The sequence below is a fragment of the Centroberyx gerrardi genome, chromosome 9 (assembly GCF_048128805.1).
Source record: "Centroberyx gerrardi isolate f3 chromosome 9, fCenGer3.hap1.cur.20231027, whole genome shotgun sequence".
Taxonomy (NCBI): Eukaryota; Metazoa; Chordata; class Actinopteri; order Beryciformes; family Berycidae; genus Centroberyx; species Centroberyx gerrardi.
In genome coordinates this window covers 14,840,540-14,862,019 of record NC_136005.1, presented here as the reverse complement: position 1 = coordinate 14,862,019, position 21,480 = coordinate 14,840,540, and the positions used below count along the sequence as shown (strand labels likewise).

At 41.0% G+C, this 21,480-nt stretch overlaps 2 protein-coding genes across 3 annotated transcripts; one reads left to right on the top strand and one right to left on the bottom strand.

The window, feature by feature from the left end:
- Nucleotides 1-35: 35 nt before the first annotated feature.
- chaf1a (chromatin assembly factor 1, subunit A (p150)) lies at nt 36-14,176 on the bottom strand. 2 transcript variants are annotated; one of them, XM_071895770.2, is made up of 16 exons: nt 13,911-14,176; nt 11,134-11,181; nt 9,881-10,533; nt 9,288-9,347; nt 8,836-9,080; nt 8,613-8,694; nt 8,417-8,485; nt 7,830-8,047; nt 7,023-7,191; nt 5,513-5,593; nt 4,937-5,038; nt 4,548-4,797; nt 3,550-3,712; nt 2,918-3,239; nt 2,507-2,591; nt 36-1,468 (listed from the first exon to the last, which is right to left on the bottom strand). In XM_071895770.2, exons 1-16 carry the CDS (start codon nt 13,972-13,974, stop codon nt 1,338-1,340), a joined length of 2,742 nt encoding a protein of 913 aa, XP_071751871.1. In that variant the 5' UTR covers nt 13,975-14,176; the 3' UTR covers nt 36-1,337. The 2 variants fall into 2 exon arrangements, with proteins under 2 accessions (XP_071751871.1, XP_071751872.1); XM_071895771.2 differs by having other exon boundaries at nt 4,548-4,794.
- A 1,011-nt stretch (nt 14,177-15,187) lies between these two features.
- On the top strand, nt 15,188-21,413 carry scamp4 (secretory carrier membrane protein 4). Its single transcript, XM_071895772.2, has 7 exons — nt 15,188-15,234; nt 16,155-16,181; nt 16,886-17,014; nt 17,284-17,440; nt 18,192-18,293; nt 19,202-19,319; nt 19,500-21,413. Exons 2-7 carry the CDS (start codon nt 16,175-16,177, stop codon nt 19,686-19,688), a joined length of 702 nt encoding a protein of 233 aa, XP_071751873.1. The 5' UTR covers nt 15,188-15,234; nt 16,155-16,174; the 3' UTR covers nt 19,689-21,413.
- Nucleotides 21,414-21,480: the final 67 nt, after the last annotated feature.

Genomic DNA, 21,480 nt, shown 5'->3' with positions numbered 1-21,480 from the left:
CTGTCAGAACCATATCATGTATTTCATAGAAAGCTCCATACACTGAGAAATGTTTTTTTTTATTCTAGTGTTGCACATAAAGGCAAATCTTTTTAAATAATGCTTTATTGAAAGACAAATTGAGACCTTTATAACACCTGCAGATCAAAACAGTTGAGGGCTCAGAGCATTCATAATGTCTCTGCCACTTAAAATGAAACGAGAACAGTAATGTCTTAACAATGGACGGCTATTTTACTACTCCACCTAACCATAATCAAAGAACATACAAAATGGAGGCCCAGAGTAGTAATATAAGCACGGTTGAGCAGCCTGAAAGACTACAGCATCTGCTGTATCCTTAAACATCAAACCCTTTACCAAAACACTACGGCTCTTGATAAGAACAATAATTAGCAACTGTCAGTGGTGATGGTGGCAGCATCATGTTGACAAAGGCACCCAGATAGAGGGGGAAAACAAAAGGAATATAAAAGTGCAGTACATTTAATCATATTATGTTTAATGAGTTCATCCTGTTCAAGTATTCTTGAAAAAAAAAAAATTGGGAAAAGAAAACAAATACATATTTATAAAATTGTATGACACTGGGCCTAACTGTACAAGTACAGATCTAGCAAACAGCAACTACTCCAGTGAGCTCTCAGAATTAGAAATCGCAGAATAAATGCACCCATTGAAGTCAAAGGGAAATGTCTGGATGGACTTTCAGCCTCTCATTTCCCTGCTTTAATTGCTGGTAGACTATATACACATTTAAACCATGACATGATAATCTGAAATCCAATAATGTCATGAATATAATAACAGTTCAACAACTGTCTTCAATGCCAATTCTTCAAACTCTGGATGCTAGTTCTCACGTCGACTGGACATATCCGTTCTGCTCTTTCTCCATCTGTTTAACCCAATCTGCTGTAGCCGAAGGCAGTGCCAGAGAGACTGCCACCTTCCACTTTAAAGACACCCACACTGAACATGCCTGACCGAAACTCCAATGGAAAAATCAACAACACAGTTAATGAACATTTGATCAAACCTGTCCTTAATAATAGAATCAGACACTTTTACTACATTTTGCAGGTAAGATGTCTCCGGACACTTTAAGAGTGAGGTGAGAGGAGGAACATAATACTGTGTAGATGCCACGCGGCCTGCGGTGAGCCACCTCTACCAGAGTGCAGTGCTTCATCTTGCTTGAAGACCTGATTCTGTCTTGGACACAATGGAGTTCAGACCCAGGAAAGGGGGAAGTACGAGGGAGAGGGGACGCCCTTGGGCAGTGGTAAGGGAAGGTGCAGGGTCCCAGAGAGGACGAAGGAGGGCTTGTCCTTTCCTTAGGCAGTGGCAAGTGTAGGAGCAGCGCTGGGCAAGGGGAGAGCAGCTGTGTCTGAGGGAGTGACTTCCATCTGGCCGTCTCCCTCGCTGGTGATGATGGGGTTGCTGGAGGAGTTCGCTCTGGTTGTGCCTGCAGTGTAAACATTTTGTTTTTGTTTAGTTCTCATTTAAATTTGACAGAGAAAAAAAACATATCCATGGAATATGTTGATATTGGATTTCCCGTTTGAACGTAAAATGCCAATTTGCATTCTCAGTTCAACTGTTGTTCCCATCTGTCATTTTATCAAGATCTGGCAAGTATTTGGAGGGGTATGATGCATACACCCAAAACATAGACAGAAGCCAACCAGGGTGAAAAATTAACTTTTTGATAGCCATTATGTTTTTTAAAATCAATGATAAAGGCTAAATATAACAATATGTTGCCACATTCTGCTTCCAGTTTGACAGTCTGATCTAGCCTCAGGGTAGACAAGCTAAAAATCACGTAGTGGGCGCTGAGGCTGCCCTATTTTATGTTTTCCTTGGTAACAATATTTCATATCAAAAGAATTTGTTTTGAAACTATGTTGCCAAGTACAGTGCCCAGGAATGGTCATGGCGAGAAAAAAAAAAAACAACAACAATGGACGAGGGCAATGCATAAGCGCAACTGTGGGAACATGCTTCGTAAAGGGTCCGTGAACTGGTGTGTCGTCCCCCCCCCCCCAGTTTGGGCAAACTTTGTTCACCCGCCACAGTGGCTCATGTACCAAACAAATTTTCCACCCTGAAGCCAACTTTATTACTTAACATATGACCGGCTGAAGACTGTAGCTGTATCCACCTCCATATCTCAATCTATCTCAAGTTGCATAGTATCCACATACAGTATATATCTATTTCTTCTGTAAGCTGCAAACATTTTTACAACACAGACAAGAATTACAGCCAAGCAGTACATATGCAAGTTGGGAAAGGTGAATACGTGGTCACAATGTCCTACCCAATCACCAGAGTTGGTCTGAGTAACTGAATTATCTTTTTTTTTTTTTCTAAATGCATCTCCGCTGCATTTTTACACATATTTTTATGTGTATAAAAATGTTAATGCAAATGTAAAGAGGGCCCAATCCTCAGAAAAAGTTGACTGGGATAACTGTTTTTAATCTCCTGTCCAACCCACCGCTCTGTGTAGAGATGATGATGCAGTCATCCTCATCGTCATCCTCGGTGTCAGCTTGAAAACCATCCGTCTCCATCGCTTCCGTCTGGGGAAGACAGGGAAGAGGACCATTTGAGAAAAAGCTATTCAAATAATAGACTACAAAAAAAAAAAAAAAATCAGCTTTTGAAAAGCATGTGAAGGCAATGGAATTGGATAGAGATGGAAAAGACCCATCTGTGGAAAAAAGCTATGATTAAGGGAAGGGTTTGTGTGCAGGTCAGAAAAAACTTTCTTCCATGAGTGAGTAGTTGGCAGACTAAGCCAGGTAGAGGAAGAAATAAAATGCTAAAGTGAGGTCTTAAAAAAATAATTATAAAGTTGGTAAACAAATAGAAGACAGATTAATTCAGTCTGAATGCCTTTTCCTACCCGCTCAGGGTCAGAACACTTCTTCATGAATCTGGTGATTGACATGCTGCCTGTGCTCTTCCTTTTGTTGGAGGATGAAGGTGTGGTGGAGGAGGTCTGGGGCGTGGTGGGAGAGTTTCCCTGTGAGCCGGTGGCAGCCTGAGGCTCTTCACGGGACTCTTCCCGAGCTCCTGTTGTGAGGTAGGTCCACTGGCAGGGCACTGGGAGGGCCTCCTGGCTAAAACGGGACAGGACGTCTGTGTGCACGTACCAGCAGCAACGCCTGTGGACTGAGCGCTTCTCATAGACAGCACTGTTCTTGATGAGGCGCCTCAGACGTATTCTGATGAAAGAGGGGGGAAAAAGTCACTTAAGTTGAGGCAAAACTGTCAAAACAGCATCTGCAACACAAACTCTCACCACTGAATAGCAGAATATTAGTGTCTAGCGTAGCTGCAGGCATAGATTTTCAAAATATTAAATTAAGACCTCAACAAATAAATCAGGGTTCAAACTCAAGGATTGCCTGATGGTCCGGAGCCAGAAGGACGTTATATATTTTAATTTATATATATATATATATATATATAAAAAAAAAACATGATTAAAAAATACACACACGCAGACTCTATAACCAAATACTGTTGTTTCACCTGGTAGGAATGTTGTCTACTGAGTTCAAAGGGCTGGATAGGCTGGGAGATGATGAAGATGAAGAAGAGGAGGTCTGCTGGCGACAGAACTCCTGAAACTCTGTGATGATCACCTTGTTGCTGTTGACATTGCCATGCAGCAGAGGCAGCAGCTGACTCAGCACTATGGGAGACAGGAGAAAAAGAGCATTACAGAGTTGTTCGAGTCATCGGTTAATAGATCATGGCCTTCACAATCATCTTTTACATTTTGAAGTAGATTAGTTTTATTCAGATTTTCTCATTTCAAATATGTATTTGTTTTGCTGGAAAAAGAAAACTGATCTTATGTTCCCTGAATCTAAAATGCAAGCTGATCACACGTTTACTCAATAAATCTAAGTGTATTGAATTCAACTTCTATAATTACAATCAACACTGCTCATGCCTAATTAATGCTTCAAATGCATTATTTAACATGATATTCACAATGATTCGTAAATATCCCTGGAGGATTCATTGCAATGATAAAAAATAACTGTACAAACACTTTGGATGGATTACATCTATCCTACACCAACTCACACAGGCTTTCACTAACACAGCTTAAAACAGCACTAAATTTAATCTATTCTGGACCCAAATAACTGCTCAGAATTATTAGACCTACTCCTGGACTAAATGGAGGCTCCAAATACATTTTCAAGGAAGCAGGTTTAACTTAAATAATGTTGCTAAATATTTCTGGTCAGCTGCACAATAGGAGAATGGGCGATGGCAGTGCAACTATAGAGAAATAACCCAGACATGCTCGATGGTATTTACACTCAAATCTGCAGAACGTTATCCTGTTAGTACAGTAAATACTACCAGATAATGCATGTGAATATAAGCAACAAGGATCTGAACATAAACTGTATGTGGTTAGGAGACAATTAGACCCTCCAGGACTGTGCCTAAAATTAAAAATATCCTACTTTCACCCATGTATCCAAGTAAATCAAGTGACACACACTCACATTGTTCATCTCCCTGGCGTTTCCGTGACGTTTCCTCGGGGCTGGGGCTGTTGTCTGGCTTGGGTAAAGGCTCGACCAGACACACAGCGTAAGGCTGGAAGAACTCCAAGGTTGTGCCTTCTCCCTCCCAGACGCAGCCCCTCACCACCGCCTCCAGCACCTTCACCTTCTTCTTGGTAGACATCAGCTCGTCCCACTCCCTTGCTTTCAGCTTCTGACGCACTTTCTGCTTCTCCAGATCGCCACCCTCCTGGGAGGTCACATGTGTAAATGTGTAAATGAAGGCACAGACAGGAAGCAGACACTGTTTGGCACATATAGTCCTCTATTCTGGAAGAAAATGAAATTAACCGACAAAAACAACCAAGAGACTGCAGCAGCCTTCATACCTCTTCCTCCAACGCCCCCTCCCCATCCGAGAGGTAACCATGTGGAACAAAGAAGCCGTCGTCGTCATCATCGTCATTGTCACCTCCCTCCTCCTCATCCTCCTGAAAATGATAACCAGGTCAAACTATGAGGTTCTGACTATTTTGTTTGAAAAGAAAATATAATTGCAGTCATGCTACAATCCTTATAGACAAGACTAGTTTGACAAAAAAAAGTACATGTTTTTTTTTTGCTGAATTACAAGTAGCTAAAGCACAATACGATACAATAATATTGGATACCATGATATGCTTCGATTGATCAGATTTTATTTCATTTGACCTCACTATAAAGTTTAAATCACACCCTTTCGGCCAAACAAATGTATATTGTAAATCAAAAATACAGTACTTATGAGTAAAACACCATGCATGAATCACTAGACCACACCGTTTCAATTTAAATTTCCATTTTGAAGACAGTGTGTATTAAACTATGATACTGGGCATCAACGTACAGATACAACATCATTGGGCAAAGTGTGAAAATCTTACACCTCTAGTATTCACATTTCCTAACCCTCCAGTGAGACTCACCCCTTCACTGTGTGACAGGGACTCTCCAGGTTCCTCTTCCTCCCATTCCTCATCGCTGTCCACCTCATAGTCCAACAGATCCTGAGGTGACAGCACAGCTTTTAGTGTCACAGCTACAACATGAAAATATCAATATCTTGGACACAGAGCAGATATTAGGGGTGCAACGGATCACAAAACTCACGGTTCGAATCGTATCACGGTTTTGAGTCACGGATCGGATCAAAAAAAAAAAAAAAAAGGGTTAGGGTTAAATTAATTTTAAAATGTGCTACTTTGGCTCTGATGCAGCCGCCTCTCTCTGTCTGTAGTCACCACTCTATAGTCTCGCTCAATGTCCCGCCCACAGCACTATCTGATTGGTTACACGTCACAAGTAATGGCCTATCAACACTGAAGGCTATGCCACAGACAGGCAAAGAGACTGGAGCTTCTCCGAGCGGAGCTGTGTGTCGAAGGGAAGGCAGCATATTGCCAAAGTTGCAATAAACATCACAATCTTGTGATCTATTTCAATGATGACAAGCATGCCCAGTTTCCCAGTTACACCACTGAAAATGCCCGAAGTCATAGCCTACGGGATTTCACTCAAAAGGAGGCGAAAGCGACGTCTTTTAAATCAGTCGCTTTTCCTTTTTTTTTCTTCCCTAACGCAATCATTGCGCTTCAGAGTAAAACACAGCACGCATCTGTCTTGTCTGTATATTTTCACTGCAACTCTGCATCGAGATTTAGGGAATTATCACTTTAAAAAGTAACAGCGGCAGTAAAACTGTATTTCATACTATGATGGTTAAACTTTGCAATTAATCCGCGGTTCACATGCGTGCCAAACCGTGGGGGGGGATCCGTACGGATCACGGATCAACTACGGTCCGTTACACCACTAGCAGATATTGAGAGTAAAAGTTCAGGATAGGCACATGCTTTGTGTTTGTGCAGGGTTTCCCACAAAAGTTGTATGAACCGATCGCAACTGCCTGTGATAGAGAGCAGAAGTGGGTCCACTGGCATATCTATCTATCTATCTATCAAAATGAAGCAATGCTGAAATCTGAAAGCTGATTTGAAAGCATGACTATGTAATGTGGGTTCTCCAGTTGATGTAGAAGTAGGCAACTGACCCCAGCCATGTTCTGAGAGTATGCCTGAAAATATCCATCAGTGGTTACCTTTACATGTACACTAATATTCCATTAATATTCTGAATATTCAAGTAACCCACTTATGAGCTGGTACCATTAAATGCCACATCCTGTTTACAATAAGCTCTTCTCCCTGCTATGAGAAACTTAGTTTACTGCTGGTTTCCACAGTCTGCGCAGGCTAAATTCTACATAGAATTACGATAAAGTTATTCAGTCAAAACATGGCAGTGGGGCTTCAGGACCTCTCACTGCTGGAGTGAAGATGAAACTGAATTGACTGATGATATTTCTCCCAACTATCACCTACTGTTATTGATGACTGCCAATAGTAGGACCAACTGTAAAATTACGTTATTGCTTACCTTGTCCTGTCTGAGGGGGCAGCGGGGTGAGATGTGTGAGCTCTCCTTACTCCAGGTGCCCCAGTAGGCTGGACGGTAGTTCCGATGGAACTGCAGCAGCTTCATGGGTCCGTAACGTTTACGGTCCGGCACACCGTCTGGTTTAGGCCCTTCCACCATTGCACACTCCCTGAGGAGAAACACACAAGGTGGAAACAGAAAGAGAGCACAGATGGTTAACAACACAGGAATGTTGACAAATTAACTGAACTAGAACAAGTTAAACTACAATTAACTGCAAAAAAGAATCTTAGTTCCATAGGACAATAGAGCATCTTCAGCACTCCTGGATTGTACAAGGATCTGGTACATATTTTAGAGATGCAACATCATTCCTCTACAACACATTTAATCATCTTCAGTTTTATGGATAATGGTGGAAAATGCCATCTCATGCACTGCTCCACAAACTCCCAGTAAGTGTTCCAAGTCGGTTGAGACAACCACAGACAGATATGATCTACTTCAATTCTGTGCTCAACCATTCAGTGACTATTTGCAGCCTGTGGATGAGCACAGTTATCCAGCCTAATGCATGAAAATGCTTTATCATGGCAAGAACTTGATCGCTCAATGGTTTTGGGGACTTCAGTGAGCCATAATAATGCCAAAAAACATATCCCACACACCTGACACTTATAAACTTGACATTTACTGTTATTTTTTCTTTTTATTTGTATTATACATCATGTTTGGGACATTCCTGGACCCGGTTTAGAGCACCAAGCAACTGTAATTGGCAGGGACAGACATTACAGCTAGTCTCACCTGAGTGGGTCTGTCTGTCTGGGTTTGGTGGGGCCGGATCGGCGGGGTTTTTTCCGAATCCAGTCGTCTAGACCGTTCAGGTTATCAGCAGGTTTCAACAAGTACTGGTCCAGCTCCTCCAGAACAGAGTCCTCACACTGGACCCGGCACAGTGGTGCCAGGCACATGTTTTCTTTGATCTCAAATGGAGCAAACTTCCCACAGGCAGCTGCAAGGGTCTGGAGGGGAAGAGGGATGTAACAGTTACTATATTTGTACTTATTGATCCAGTTAACTTATTTCACACTAGGAGTTCAGAGTGTGTTTTGCAACACGCTCATACATGGGACTGCGTTGTGGGTAATGATATAGATCATGCACTAATGATAAGAGATGCTAACTAAACCACTACAGCTTTGAGGCAACAGAATAGCACTATGATGACAGTATAATTGTGAACAAAAAAAAAAACAAAACAGTATTTCACTGAACGTTTTAGCCTTGATAAACTAGCCATGGAGGGATAACCCCAACTGAATGAAAACACAATTTCAATTGGCACAGTAAATTCACAATTTCATCACATCATTTCATGTGAGATCTCCCACCTTTGGAGCCTGTTGGGTCTTGGGTTTCTGTAGAAACCTTGTAATCTCTGCTTTCTCCGCTTTGAGACGCTGTAAACAAGATACAGATGGGACAAAAGATGGGACATTAGCCGGTGTAATTCCTCATTGCAAATCTGGGAGGAAAATGTTATAGCATCCACACAGCGTCAACTGACACCTTTCCACATAAACTCACATCCTTCTCTTCTTTCAACCGTTTCTCTTCTTCTTTCACCCGCTTCTCCTCTTCTTTCTTCCGTTTTTCTTCAAGTTTAGCCCTGAGACAAGGTTTGAGCAAAACAAAATGTCTGTTGTAATCACATTTTATTTGACAAACACTGACTTATGGCACTGAAAGTATGTCAAAGTCAAATTTGATGAGAGAAAACCTCACAGTATAAAGAAATTGCATGACTCACTCTTGCTTTGATTTCCGTTGCTCCTCTTTTGCCTTTAACCGATCTGCCTTTTCTTTCTCCTCCTTTTCTTTTTTCTCCCGTTTCTCTCGCTCATCTTTTTCCTTTTTCTCCCGTTTTTCCCTTTCTCGCTCCTCCTTTTGTTTGCGAGCCTCTTCTTTCTTTTTCTCTTTCGCGGCTTTAGCCTCTTCCCTCTGCCGTTCCTTCTCCTGGCGCAGGCGAAGCCTCTCTTCTTGTTCTTGTAAACTCTATAGTTGCAAAAAGTTCAGTGTCAGTCTTTTCTTTCTACAAAATCTATTAGTTTCTTTTATTGAGTGGGATAATAAAAAAAAAAAAGATACTAGAGCACAGGCTGTGTTTTGAACCCATGCAGTGGGTGACTTCTGGATTGACAATGTGGGATGTTTGGAACAAATTTCAAGCCCAGCCAGCAGTGCACACAGAAACAGCCTTACCTTCAATGAGCGTCTTTTCACCTTCTCATCTGCTGGTATCTTGGGGGTCGTCTTTGGCTCCTATGCAGAAAAACGAACAAAGCCGGCAGTCGTTATGAGAATGTGGCATTAGGAATATTGTCTGCTGTGTTTCATAGACTTTTCCACAAAGCCTTTGATCTATATAATATACAGATGAGTTTGACAAGAGCTTGATACAGACACAGATTCATCCAGCCTCATCTCAGATTTTATCAATCCTTACTGAAAATAAGCACCTTCCATTAAAAGTTAACATGTAAATAATGGTTTTAAACAGTAACACTTCAGCAATCTGTGCTCTACTTGTCTTTTAAAGTGAGTGTGATTAGGGCTGGGCAATAATTCAATATTATTATTTGAAAATTAGTTTTATCATACTTCATATTACCATGCAGTTCAATGTGATAAACATCAATTTGGTTTAATGTGATTTTGCATGTATTAGCAGATATCATTATACATCAATATCTAAATAATTTCTTAGGATTGTTGTAATATTAATTTTGTCCATACTGCCCAGCCCCAAGTGTGATTATGAGACAGTAAAAGCAAGACATGGGAGCTGTGCTTACTGTAGGTGTAGTAATGCCCTCAGTCTTGGCCTGTTCTGGTGAACTCTCAGCAGCAGATGTGGAGCTGGCTGATGAAGGCGACAGCATGGACCTGTCCCCCAGACTGGAAACATCGGCATTTACCGACTCCTCCTGCTCCTCTTCCTCACTTTCAAAATCCTGCGTTGTGTCTAGCTGTGAGATAGATGCAGCCTCCTCCTCATCTTTTTCCTCCATCTCCTCTACCTCCTCATCACTCTCTGTTTCGTCGACTACATTGCAGTCTAAAGCATGTGTCTCAGGAGTGCGATCACTGTTGCTGGATTTCCCAGTGGAGGCCCTTTTGTCTTTGCCCTGATGCTTGTCTTTTGTTGGGAGGCAGGGGGAGGTAGAGACAGGTGGAGCACGGCGCTTTTTGGGAGCTGTTTGGTCATCCTCAGTGAGATCAATAACCATGTTCTCATCTGAGGGGGCAGGGCGGCTGCGACTCAAGAAGCCATCGAGGGGTCCGCGCCCGTTAACCAAGGCTGGTCCGTTGCGCACAGGGAGTGGGGAGGACTCTGTTTCATTCTCCCCGTCTGAGATCCCTGGTTCAGGGCAGGGGGGGGCGCGGGGACGTTTAGGCTTTTGATTCTCCTTAGGTTCAGGGTTCAGGCGCTTGAATGGGAGACGAGCTGAGGACAGAATATAGAAAACTGAGTCACCATCAGTGGTAGTTGTATCTGTCCAGATAACAGACAATGGGGCTATAACAAAGTTGTTCACCAAAATGGCAATTGTAAACTGAGCAAACTAATCAATATTTAAGTTTTTAAGCAAGGTGAATAAAGTGATGTCATAATTGATGTCATTTTTAATCGTTCGTAGAGTGTGTTAATTCATACCTCTAGGGGGCCATTATATCAACCTGATTGAATTATATGTAATTCCTATGTTGATTGGTAGGGTTGTCACCATTTCCAAACTTTACCAATCGATACTATACCAAGTAGTATCACAATATTATGAGTAAAAGGGGATTTGGTCAAGAACACACAACAAGACAGGGAATAATGAAGAGAAAAGTTGGTAAACTGGAATAACACAAATATGTCCCATATAGACCATGTTGATAACTATGATACTTCAGAATCTTTCATGGGTATTGTAAGGGTTTGGCATTGGTATTAAAATCATGCAACCCTCCGTGCTAGATAAACATCAACACTACTTGATAAAGGCTCATTCTCATAATAAACATGCTATAGTGTGTAGAGAAAACATTATTTCCTTACCTTGAACAAGTTTCTTGTTGGCATGGTTACTGGGTTTGCAATCCATTCCTGAAAAGACCAGCAACAACACCAGATGAGAAAATAACACTTAATACCAAACTCAACTCAAATGCTTGTAATAATGAACGTCTTCCTCATAAGTGTTGATATCAGTAGTAAAGTAGAATCTTTCTGTCGAGATGAAATGGCATCAACTGTCTTAAAATGGCAAACATTGCAAATGAAGATTGGAGTCTAGAACCAATGTGAACGACAAATAATCCCAAATTAGTTGACAATCAATACAAAACTATTTAACTAAACTGGATTCTAACTAAACTTTAACAACTCGACTACACCACTTCATCTTTTGTTAAGATTGCGCATGCAGTAGTTTGCCATGGCAGTAATCAAATGCCAGTTTAGCTACGACGCTGAAGTTTGCTTCCGATTCGCAGCTTCTGATTGGAATTTTCCGGTCCACCTTAAAAGTGGCATAACGCCTGTAGATGGTGTAGTTCAGTCATTTTCAAGCTAATTCATTAACTGAAAAACGTAACAAATAAGGGGAAGATGAAATGAGAATCAATTATAGAATGAAATGGTCTTTAATTGATTTACAATCCTGGATTTTGATCATTTTAACTGTAGCATTTTTTTTTCTTATTGCCCTTACTCATGGTAAACTGATTTTCAGTCTTATTGCCATTTCTTTTGCTGTGGTCCTACCTGCTCAGTATTAAAAAGTCGCAAGAAACCAATACTCCAATATGACAGGGGACATTCACAAGGTATCATAATCCTGAGTTTTATTCATTTTTACTGTAGCATTTTTTTCTTATTGACCTCGAAACCTTTATTCTATTTGTGAAAATGCAAAAGGAGATTTGACAAGTCTAAGTATAGTGGTTTTTAATCTGGACCTGGCTAATGTGGTCTGGATGGAGAAATATCAGTGAAATCTCCCTTTTTTGCATTTTCACAAATAGAATAAAGGTTTCACAAATCTGAAACTGTGTTTTAATGAGTCTCTGGAGTCTCCTTGGTAATCTAGTCCAGATTTGATAGGGTCTAAGTATAGTGGTTTTTAATCTGGACCTGGTCTGTGATCTGGATGGAGAAATATCAGTGAAATCGCCCTTTTTTGCATTTTCACAAATAGAATAAAGGTTTCACAAATCTGAAACTGTGTTTTAATGAGTCTCTGGAGTGTCCTTGGTAATCTAGTCCAGATTTGACAGGTCTAAGTATAGTGGTTTTTGATCTGGACCTGGTCTAATGTGGTCTGGATGGAGAAATATCAGTGAAATCTCCCTTTTTAGCATTTTCACAAATAGAATAAAGGTTTCGAGGTCAGCAAGAAAAAATGCTACAGTAAAAATGAATAAAACTCAGGATTATGATACCCTGTGATGTCCCCTGTCATATTGGAGTATTGGTTTCTTGAGACTTTTTAATACTGAGCAGGTAGGATTACAGCAAAAGAAATAGCAATAAGACTGAAAATCAGTTTACCATGAGTAAGGGCAATAAGAAAAAAAAATGCTACAGTTAAAATGATCAAAATCCAGGATTGTAAATCAATTAAAGACCATTTCATTTTCCCCCTATTTGTTGCGTTTTTCAGTTAATGAATTAGCTTGAAAATAACTGAACAACTCCATCTACAGGCGTTATGTCACTTTTAAGGTGGACCAGAAAATTCCAATCAGAAGCTGCGAATCGAATGCCAACTTCAGCGTCGTAGTTTAGCTTATGTTACTGCAATGTTAAAAATCCCAATTAGCCTGGCTTTAACGTTAAACTCTCCGATTATCTATCGAATAACATACACGTTGTGATAAAACCAATTTTGTTTAGCTGCATAAAATGTCGAACTTGGTTGAAACGTTGGTGAACCATTATAATAAGCCTAATGGATGTGTTTGGTTAGCTCTCCCGCCAACCGGTGTATCAGTCGGTGCAGCAGGCCCGGTCGTGTCCGCAAAGCAGACACCTTGGGGCTGTCAGGGGAGAGATGGCTGTCCGACCACAATACTTAAACCTCGACAAAATGAATTCAACAAAAGAGTTGCATGTACTAACGTTATATCCAGTACCAAACACATGTTCGAAAATAGTTAACTGGATAGCTGTATAGCTACATTTAGGAGAAAACAGCTTTAATGTGTGGTGCTAACCAACTCCGAGACTCTTGCTAGCATAACTAGCTTGTCTGCTAGCGCAGATCCAGTTACTACTAGCAACTGTGCTAGCCAACTAGTGGAGTTAGCCAAGCAGCAGTAACATAGCGAGTAGTGTAGTGAAGTTTGCTGTGCTAATGTTACCAATCACTACTCCGTTACGTTAGCTGAGGCTCCCTGCAATTGCTGGAATGGAAAAATACTTTGAGGATAACTTAACGTTAGCTGCGTTAGAAAAACGTTTTTGTTCTCCAACTGACGTTAAACCAATGTTCCTCATTAGGTAATAACATTAGCGATGCTGGGTATCTTACATGTTACACAGCTAACGTTGGCTAGCGTTTGATTCTTATAAGAAAACCCATTAACCTTTGCCAACGTTATATCGGTTACTATTGCAATACACTGTTGACAATACATTGATTCGTTTCTAATAGGGAAGACTAACCATTACTGACAGATTCAACTTAACGCAGGGTTGTTTGATTTGTCCTCGTATTATGCTCGTTAACGTTAAGTACTACATACGAAAATGTACTCCATCCAGAGTATTGTGTTAAACATTTTGGCAAATTGTTAGTTAGGACTAGCTAAAAGCTTGTTCGGTATTGTTACCTCTTCTCCGTGGGGTAGATGCTGCCAAATGCCCGTCCACAGATGGGTTTTCCGCCGCCAACATCACCACCACTATCCGAGGCTCCCCTCTCTAGTGATATTCTTCAGCGAAACCAATTCAAAACAATGGAGGAGTTCGTATAACGACTGATGAATGCCCCCAATAACGAAGCGAATATTATCGTGCTACTTAAACACTATATATATAATTTATTTAACTTAAAGTAAAAAGCCTGCTCTTTCCGCATCTCCCACACACTCCCTCTATTCCCCCGCTGCCTGCCTCGCGCTCCTCAGTCCTCAGTCAGAATTGGCGGGAGTGTGTCAGTTGCACCAATAACCGCCGCTGATTGGTCAGAGTCAAGGCAAGGCTTAGCAGTGGAGGCGTTTGTTTTGTAAAGCAGCGTTGCGCGTTTGCACCACCCTTCATATTATGATATGGAATAAAGCATATTGAAGGAGCTTTTATTCAAAGTAGTGTTCACAAAGTTCCATAATATATAATCATGACTCAGAAAGACGTTTTTTTCTGTTTTCCAGTATTCAATAATCAAAATAGCCTATACTATGCAGCACATTCCCGGACCCGCTTGCGCTTTAAACCGTGCGACACCAGATTTGTCCCACTGGTCACGCCTTCTGAATTATGTTTCGGGCTTTATGATAGGCCACGGCCACTGTCTTTCAGCGGTGTCAGAGCCTTCAGGGCTGCCATGTTTATGGTTGGGTCACTGAAATGAACGGGACGGAATAAAGTAGCAGAAACCGGTAACAACAGAAGTACACTTTCCAGAAAGAGCGCCGCTTTGTGGATCACTAATCACTCGCTGCGTCCCAACAGTTATATTATTTAAGCCCAGCGCATGGCATATTCCCGAAACATTTACAGATTGTTCATTAAATTGTTGCTTTTACACCTTCCAGCATGTGAATGATAAAAATATCCTTTCTCACTCACTCTCACTACACACTGTTTTGTTGGTATCAGAGTGAGAGGAGGAGTAGGAAATTAACAAAATCAAAGTAAATACATTGAATATTGGTTCCACCCGATAATACTTCCATGGTGACATATAGAACCTCCTTGGTTACACCCAAGGAGGTTCTACACCCCTTCGCTCCAATCTGTAAAAGCGATCTGTAGTTGTCACGCGTTTCCCGTTATTAACGAATGCTGGGAGTTGTAGTTCCACACTCGGTTGAACGCGTTGAAATGATGAGGCGGTAAACGGTTTGGAACTACAAGTGCTACTATGCAGCGCAGCTATCTTTCACGGGACCAGGGGATATATGTCTCTGGAACCCCCGTAGTGGCGCTGACAAGGTAAGCAGATAATATTATCATCAAAATAATCTTAGCCTATCTATAAAGTTACAAGCATTGTTTTGCAGTGATTACGTTAGCTGTAGCAATGTTTACTCCCCGTCAGTTTCCACCCAGTTAACGTTAGTCAAATGAAACAGATAGATCCGCTAACGTTAGTCAACTGTTCATCATTGCGTTTGTTTGTTGGACGGGCCAGCTGCCTAACATGCTAGCTTTAGCTGCGGTTATTACAAAAACTATCTATAACGGCATTTCATACATAGCTAAAGTGAACATGTGCTAACATTAGATAGTTACATTACAAAAATCAAGCTATTGAGATGGCGGGTTGTGCTAGTGTGTTGCAACAGACATGTACATGGAAGACATGAAAGTAAACCGTTTATTTACAATTAGTGTCTTTTGCCTTTATCTTTCTGCCTGTGGTCTTTTATTTGAAGAATTAGGCTGAATATAATGTTAACAACAGATTGTTCTCGGGATATTCATCCAATACCAATCTTAACAGTCGAGAGCAACGAGTAACGTTAAGTTGTAGAAAAAATGTTTGCGGGGTTCATGACTCACTACTAAAAATTCAAGGGGAGGCGTCGACACTCCATAGGTATGTTAATTGTAGTCATGATATGCTTTTCTGCGTTGTTTCCAGTATAAGCAAGTAAACTTCGGCGGTGTTGCCAAGCTAATATGACACCAAACACTCTAAGCCCAGTGAAAGACAGGCAGTGGGAAGACTACAGTGAAAGTGAATAGAAATCTGTTCCCTCCAGGCATAAGACAAGATGTTATCTGGAATGAACCTTGGTATCCAACACGATCAGAGTATTCAACTCAAAACAAGTATGAAGTATTGTTATGGGTGTTGAAATGCTTAAAACTGCTGATTTCTATTTCTCTGTATTCCTCTTAATTTCCAGGAAAGAAGTAGGATTTCAAAATGGCAGGTTTGTCACTTCAAAAAAAGTTTAAAAATTTGCAACAGTACTGTTAAAATGTGCATGTTGGCTTACTTTTTTTTTCCAATCATTAATCACACTGGTTACTTATTGCTTCAAGACTCATTCTCATTTTCTTCTTTGTACCTATAGTCCCTCTGCTGTCATTACATCTCACTCTTTGCACCCCAATCTTCTGTCAAGCTCCATCTATTTTTTTTCTATTGATCTGGAGAAAGTTATCCAATTTGTTACTTCTTATATCTGATTTAGTTAAAAACTCACTGCTCCACATCATTAACTGGTGCTAAAAGATAAGAGACCATACCACTCTAGTTTTGATGTCTTTATTCAGTATTTATTGGGGATTGCTTATTGATTGTTTGATTGATTCATGCATTATTGTTTACTTTGAAATTATAATTATTTCAATTATAAAGTCCATTATAGTGATCAGGCCTTTGGCATCAGGGCTCCTAGAAATATAAACTCTCCCCAGAAAGGAAATACAGTGTCATCATTAAAGTCTTTCATTTTGCTTCATTTTTCAATTTATGGATATTTTATTTTAGTTTTACATCTGTAAAGTGCATTGTAATCGTTTTTGGTTCTGTGTAAATACAAATATTCTGATCATTAATAAAAATGAATACTATGTCTTGAGATAACTCTTTGACATGCAGTGATAAGCAATATTTTTCTTCCTCTTTTAGAACGGGTGAATAACTTCCCTCCGCTGCCTCAGTTCCTGAGAATCAAGCCGTGCTTTTACCAGAACATTGAGGAGGAAATTCCTGCACCTCACCAGCAGTTGGTGCGCAAAGTCTACATTCTTTGGATGAGTGAGTGATTTCCCATGCATTTTCTGCCTTTGGCTTTGGATGTCTATGAATTTTCTGTGTAGAAGACACATTTTTCCTCTCCACTGTGAAGTCTCAAAGAATTTTCATTACTGCCATTGAACTCCTCTCTTCTCCTCTCCTCTCCTCTCCTGTCCTCTCCTCTCCTCTCATCTCCTCTACTCTTCTCTTCTCTCCTCTTCTCTTCTCTTCTCATCTTCCCTCTCTTCCCTCTTCCTTTCATCTCTCACCTTTTCTCCTCTCCTCTGCAGTGTATTCAGGCACACTGTGTATGAATGTGATCTCATGTATTGCCTGGTGGGCTGGAGGCGGCAGCGCCACCAACTTTGGCTTCTCCCTGCTCTGGCTCATCCTCTTCAGCCCCTGTAGTTACACCTGCTGGTTCAGACCACTCTACAAGGCTTTCAGGTGAATGACAATACAGTTAATCTTGTTACCCAGAATAATTAATCTCATTACTCTAAGCGTTTGTTTGCTTAAGGCTTATGGTAGTAGAGTGTGGTTGTCAGATAGCTAAACATCTAATTACGCCTGTTCTGTGACAAACTATCCACCCATCATTTCATATCAGCTCAGGTTACTTTTAACTAAAGAATTAGTATTATCTGTAATCACTATTATTATTTTTTTTAAATTCAGATTTTAGAATCAAATTCCAGCCATCAATATCCTCAACTTTTCAAGTTCTAGCCCGCCGCCTCCTCCCTGGTTTCATATCATCATATCGCTCTGATTCATGTTTGACCTTTGCTGTTATGGGAGCACAGCTGTGCAAACGCTTGTAAATGCAGCCTCAGTAGAATGACTGGTCCTGTTGGTGAAAAGAGATGAAAAAACAGTTTTAAAAACTGTGAATGTGAGGAGAGGAAATGGAAAATGATTGTTCTGTGTCCCGCGGCCTCTAGTTCCATGATCTGTGCTTGCATCTGTCTTGGTTAGTCAGAAAATTGTTTTCTGTGGTTTGATCATATGAGTAGCCTTCATCTTGTTCAGTTGTGGATGTGTTGCCAGTTTGACCCAAATTTGTATCCACATGTTAGCAACCGTTGGGAGGAAGCAAATTGCTCCTGACACAGTTAGAAACCCTGTGCAATCACTACTGTAAGTTTGTTTTCTTTTTTTATCGCTTTGTATTCTCACTTTCTCTTTTTGTTAATAGGGCTGACAGCTCTTTCAACTTCATGGCCTTCTTCTTCATCTTCTTCCTTCAGTGTATCTTGACCCTCATCCAGACTATAGGCATCTCTGACTGGGGAACTTGGTGAGTTGATCCTCCCCCAAACCTACATTCAACTTTGAATTTGTGGCCATGTTGCCTTCCAGTTTATGTCAGGTGCTAAAAACAGCCAAACAATGCAACAAGTGGCTGAAAGAAAAGGACACCAGTTGAGACCCAAAGTATGGAAACCGATAGAGCCCGTAATTTATCACATGATGGCATTGCAATGGTAACAGGATTTGGTCGTCATACGCCGTCCACAGCGCTCTATGTGTAGGTGCAGCACCCATGTAATTTAAATTGTAGTGTAGGTCTGATGGGTGCTGAATAGGGATATAGAGGAGGGGGGTTCTGGGATGCCAGAGATTACTGTTGGAGGTAGTGAGTCTAATTCACTGAAACTCTAATAATCACATTGACACGCCTGCTCTCCCTCATCTCCCATTCCTCTAACTTCCAGGCCAGGTTTCTGTGTCGCTCATTTTAGTTTCATAGCACAAGAGATGAGTTTCTGCACGGTGGTAGGTGCTTTCTGTCAGGGATTACAGCCTTTTACATCGGCTAAATCAGAAGAGAACCACTATCCCTGCACACACATTAAGTTAAGGGATACAAATGTATTCTAATATGTTTACATTTGTGTAGGAATAATATCCAAACTTAATTGTCGTGCAAGAGGTTCATGTTTTCTTTACGAGTTTTGTATTACTTTCTCAACCTTTTCTACCTTCTTGTAGAACACCGATCATCATAAGTTAAGTTAAGAATGATAAGAGAAGTTACACTTTTATCATACGCTGTAAAGCATTTTGTCACTACATCAGTTTCCTCACTGCACTGCTTCATGACTTCATAAAGAACTTTGGATATTTGTATTTAATCCAGTTTGCTAATGGCATACAGTGCACTAACCCCTACTACCCCACCCCACTCTCACCCACACGCTAAAGTGGCTGGATTGCGACAGTGAGGTTTTTCAGCTACAACGTGGGCTCCGGTATAGTGATGCTTATCACAACTCTGCTCTTCACTCTGGTGACTGTTTTAATGGGACTGATTCTCATCAGGGTGAGTCCAACACACACACAGCAAAGTGCACGCACTTAATCACACACACCCGCACTTAAATTCTGTCCCTCACGCATATGAACGTGCACACACACACGCAGACACTTGAAAGCATATTGCCACACACACACACACACACACACACACACAAAATGATCTATGAATCTCTGCATCCGGCAGGTGCACAGACTGTACCGTGGCGGCGGCGGGAGCTTTGAGCGTGCTCAGGAGGAGTGGAGCACTGGAGCGTGGAAGAGTGCGCCCGTGAGGGAAGCGGGGTTCAATGCAGTTGGTCAAACGGCCCAGGGCCCGAGTCTGCCCCAGTACCCTGCCGCAGTGCCCAGCTACCCCGACAACAGTCACTGGTGATACCTGCGAAACGCCTCCAGATGGAGACAGAGAGCTGGCCAATTCTGTGGTGCACAAGAGAGCTGAACACTTGTTCGCTACACTATAATTTTACAAAATGCATTGCTGTACTTTTTTGAGTGAGAAGATTTATAAAAGAGAGGAGTGCTGAAAGAAGAGAATGAAACAAAGAGCTTCTTCAGTGAAGCTCATTTAAGCCTTACAACTGTGGAGGAGGGTTATCTTCAAAATATGCCATTCCATTTCACCTACGTTTACATGTAGCTCATCAAAATGAATCCCATTCTTTCACTTTTACAAGAGGCACAGAGAGAAATACAATTTTATCCAAGAAGAAATTTGTTTAGGAAGATGTACTATTTTGTAAATATACTATAATTGGAAACTATTAAAAAGAGTAGCAACTATTTGAGGATACCAGTGTGTGTGTGTGAAAGGCGTGTGCCTTATGGACCTTTATAGGAGAGCAGTGCTTCATGTACTGCCACAACTGCATGCTAGGAATTGTAGTATGCTGAAAAAGGCTGAAGCCCAGGGGTTTTCTTTTGCGGCTAGAGAAAGGAAAGTCTGTAAACTGCACGATTTTAATCTGGTGACAGTTTTTTTCTGTGTATTATGTATACTATGGCGGCACCTCAGTTTATTTTTGATACCTTATGCTTGATGTCTCAATGCTTGTCTGCTTTGGCTATTATTTCTTGAAATGCGCCTTAATATTGCGTGCAGATTTTGCATGTGGAAAATGTCTTGCTTGACACTCGCCTTAACAGATGCTGCTTTATTGTTTAACTGGACTATGCTTCAGTGAAGCAATGTGTGAACACTTCAAAAGTAGATAGTGCATAATCCTCCTCCTGATTTCTGTGCACTGATGTGCCAAAACACTTGCCTCTTTCCATTATTTCAATTCTGCCAAAAGTCACACCCAAAGCAGTTGCTTTGGGTGCTCTGGCTGCTTCAGTGTGTTTCTCACGCTGCACACTGACAGTTTCTCTACTTTCAAAGCTCCTCTGTTTGCTTTTGGTGGTCAGTGCCCGGCCGTGAAAGCACCTACTTATCTCTTGTCAGTGTCCCAGTCATTTCACTTTCCCCCCAGATAGACTGAAGTATTGTGTTTAGTGACTATGCTTACATGCAGATTTTACTAGGATTCATTTTCTCTCAGTCCAAATGAATTGACCTCATGTAATCACTATAAACAGACTAGAACAACCCAATTGGCTGATTGAAACTACCAAAAATTGTGATGCCACATACAATTTAATAGCGAATCCAGTGGTGTCTTGCATGTAAATGTAGTCACAGACTGTGTTTAAGTGCAGCCTAATATTCAATTTACAGGACTAATTTACTCTCATTACAAATCAACTGAGTTGATTTACTACTGGTCACTCCTATTAAAAATCACTGGTTTGATTGTTTACAGGAGTGACCAGTAGTAAAACCAGTGAATGTGACTTTTTGTGCAGGTAATGCAACAGGTCATCTAATCTTCATTTCGGCTCAATGATCCAGTCGAAGCTGGATCATTGAGGTGCCTGCCGTGATTTTTCTTTTCTTGCTACAAAAGTGTCCTTCATGGCTGACTGCCAATACAAGTATTTTGATTTCTTTTCTCTAATGTTTGTTATTTGATAAGTGACAAAATATTCATGGATATGTGGATGAAATGTCAAACTAACCTTTAAATATGACCGAACATTTCAGTAAACATTCTTATTCACACAGTGTGTCTGGCCTGGTTGATGAGCAGGAATGATTGTTTGTATAATAGCGTAGAGTCTGGGTTCAA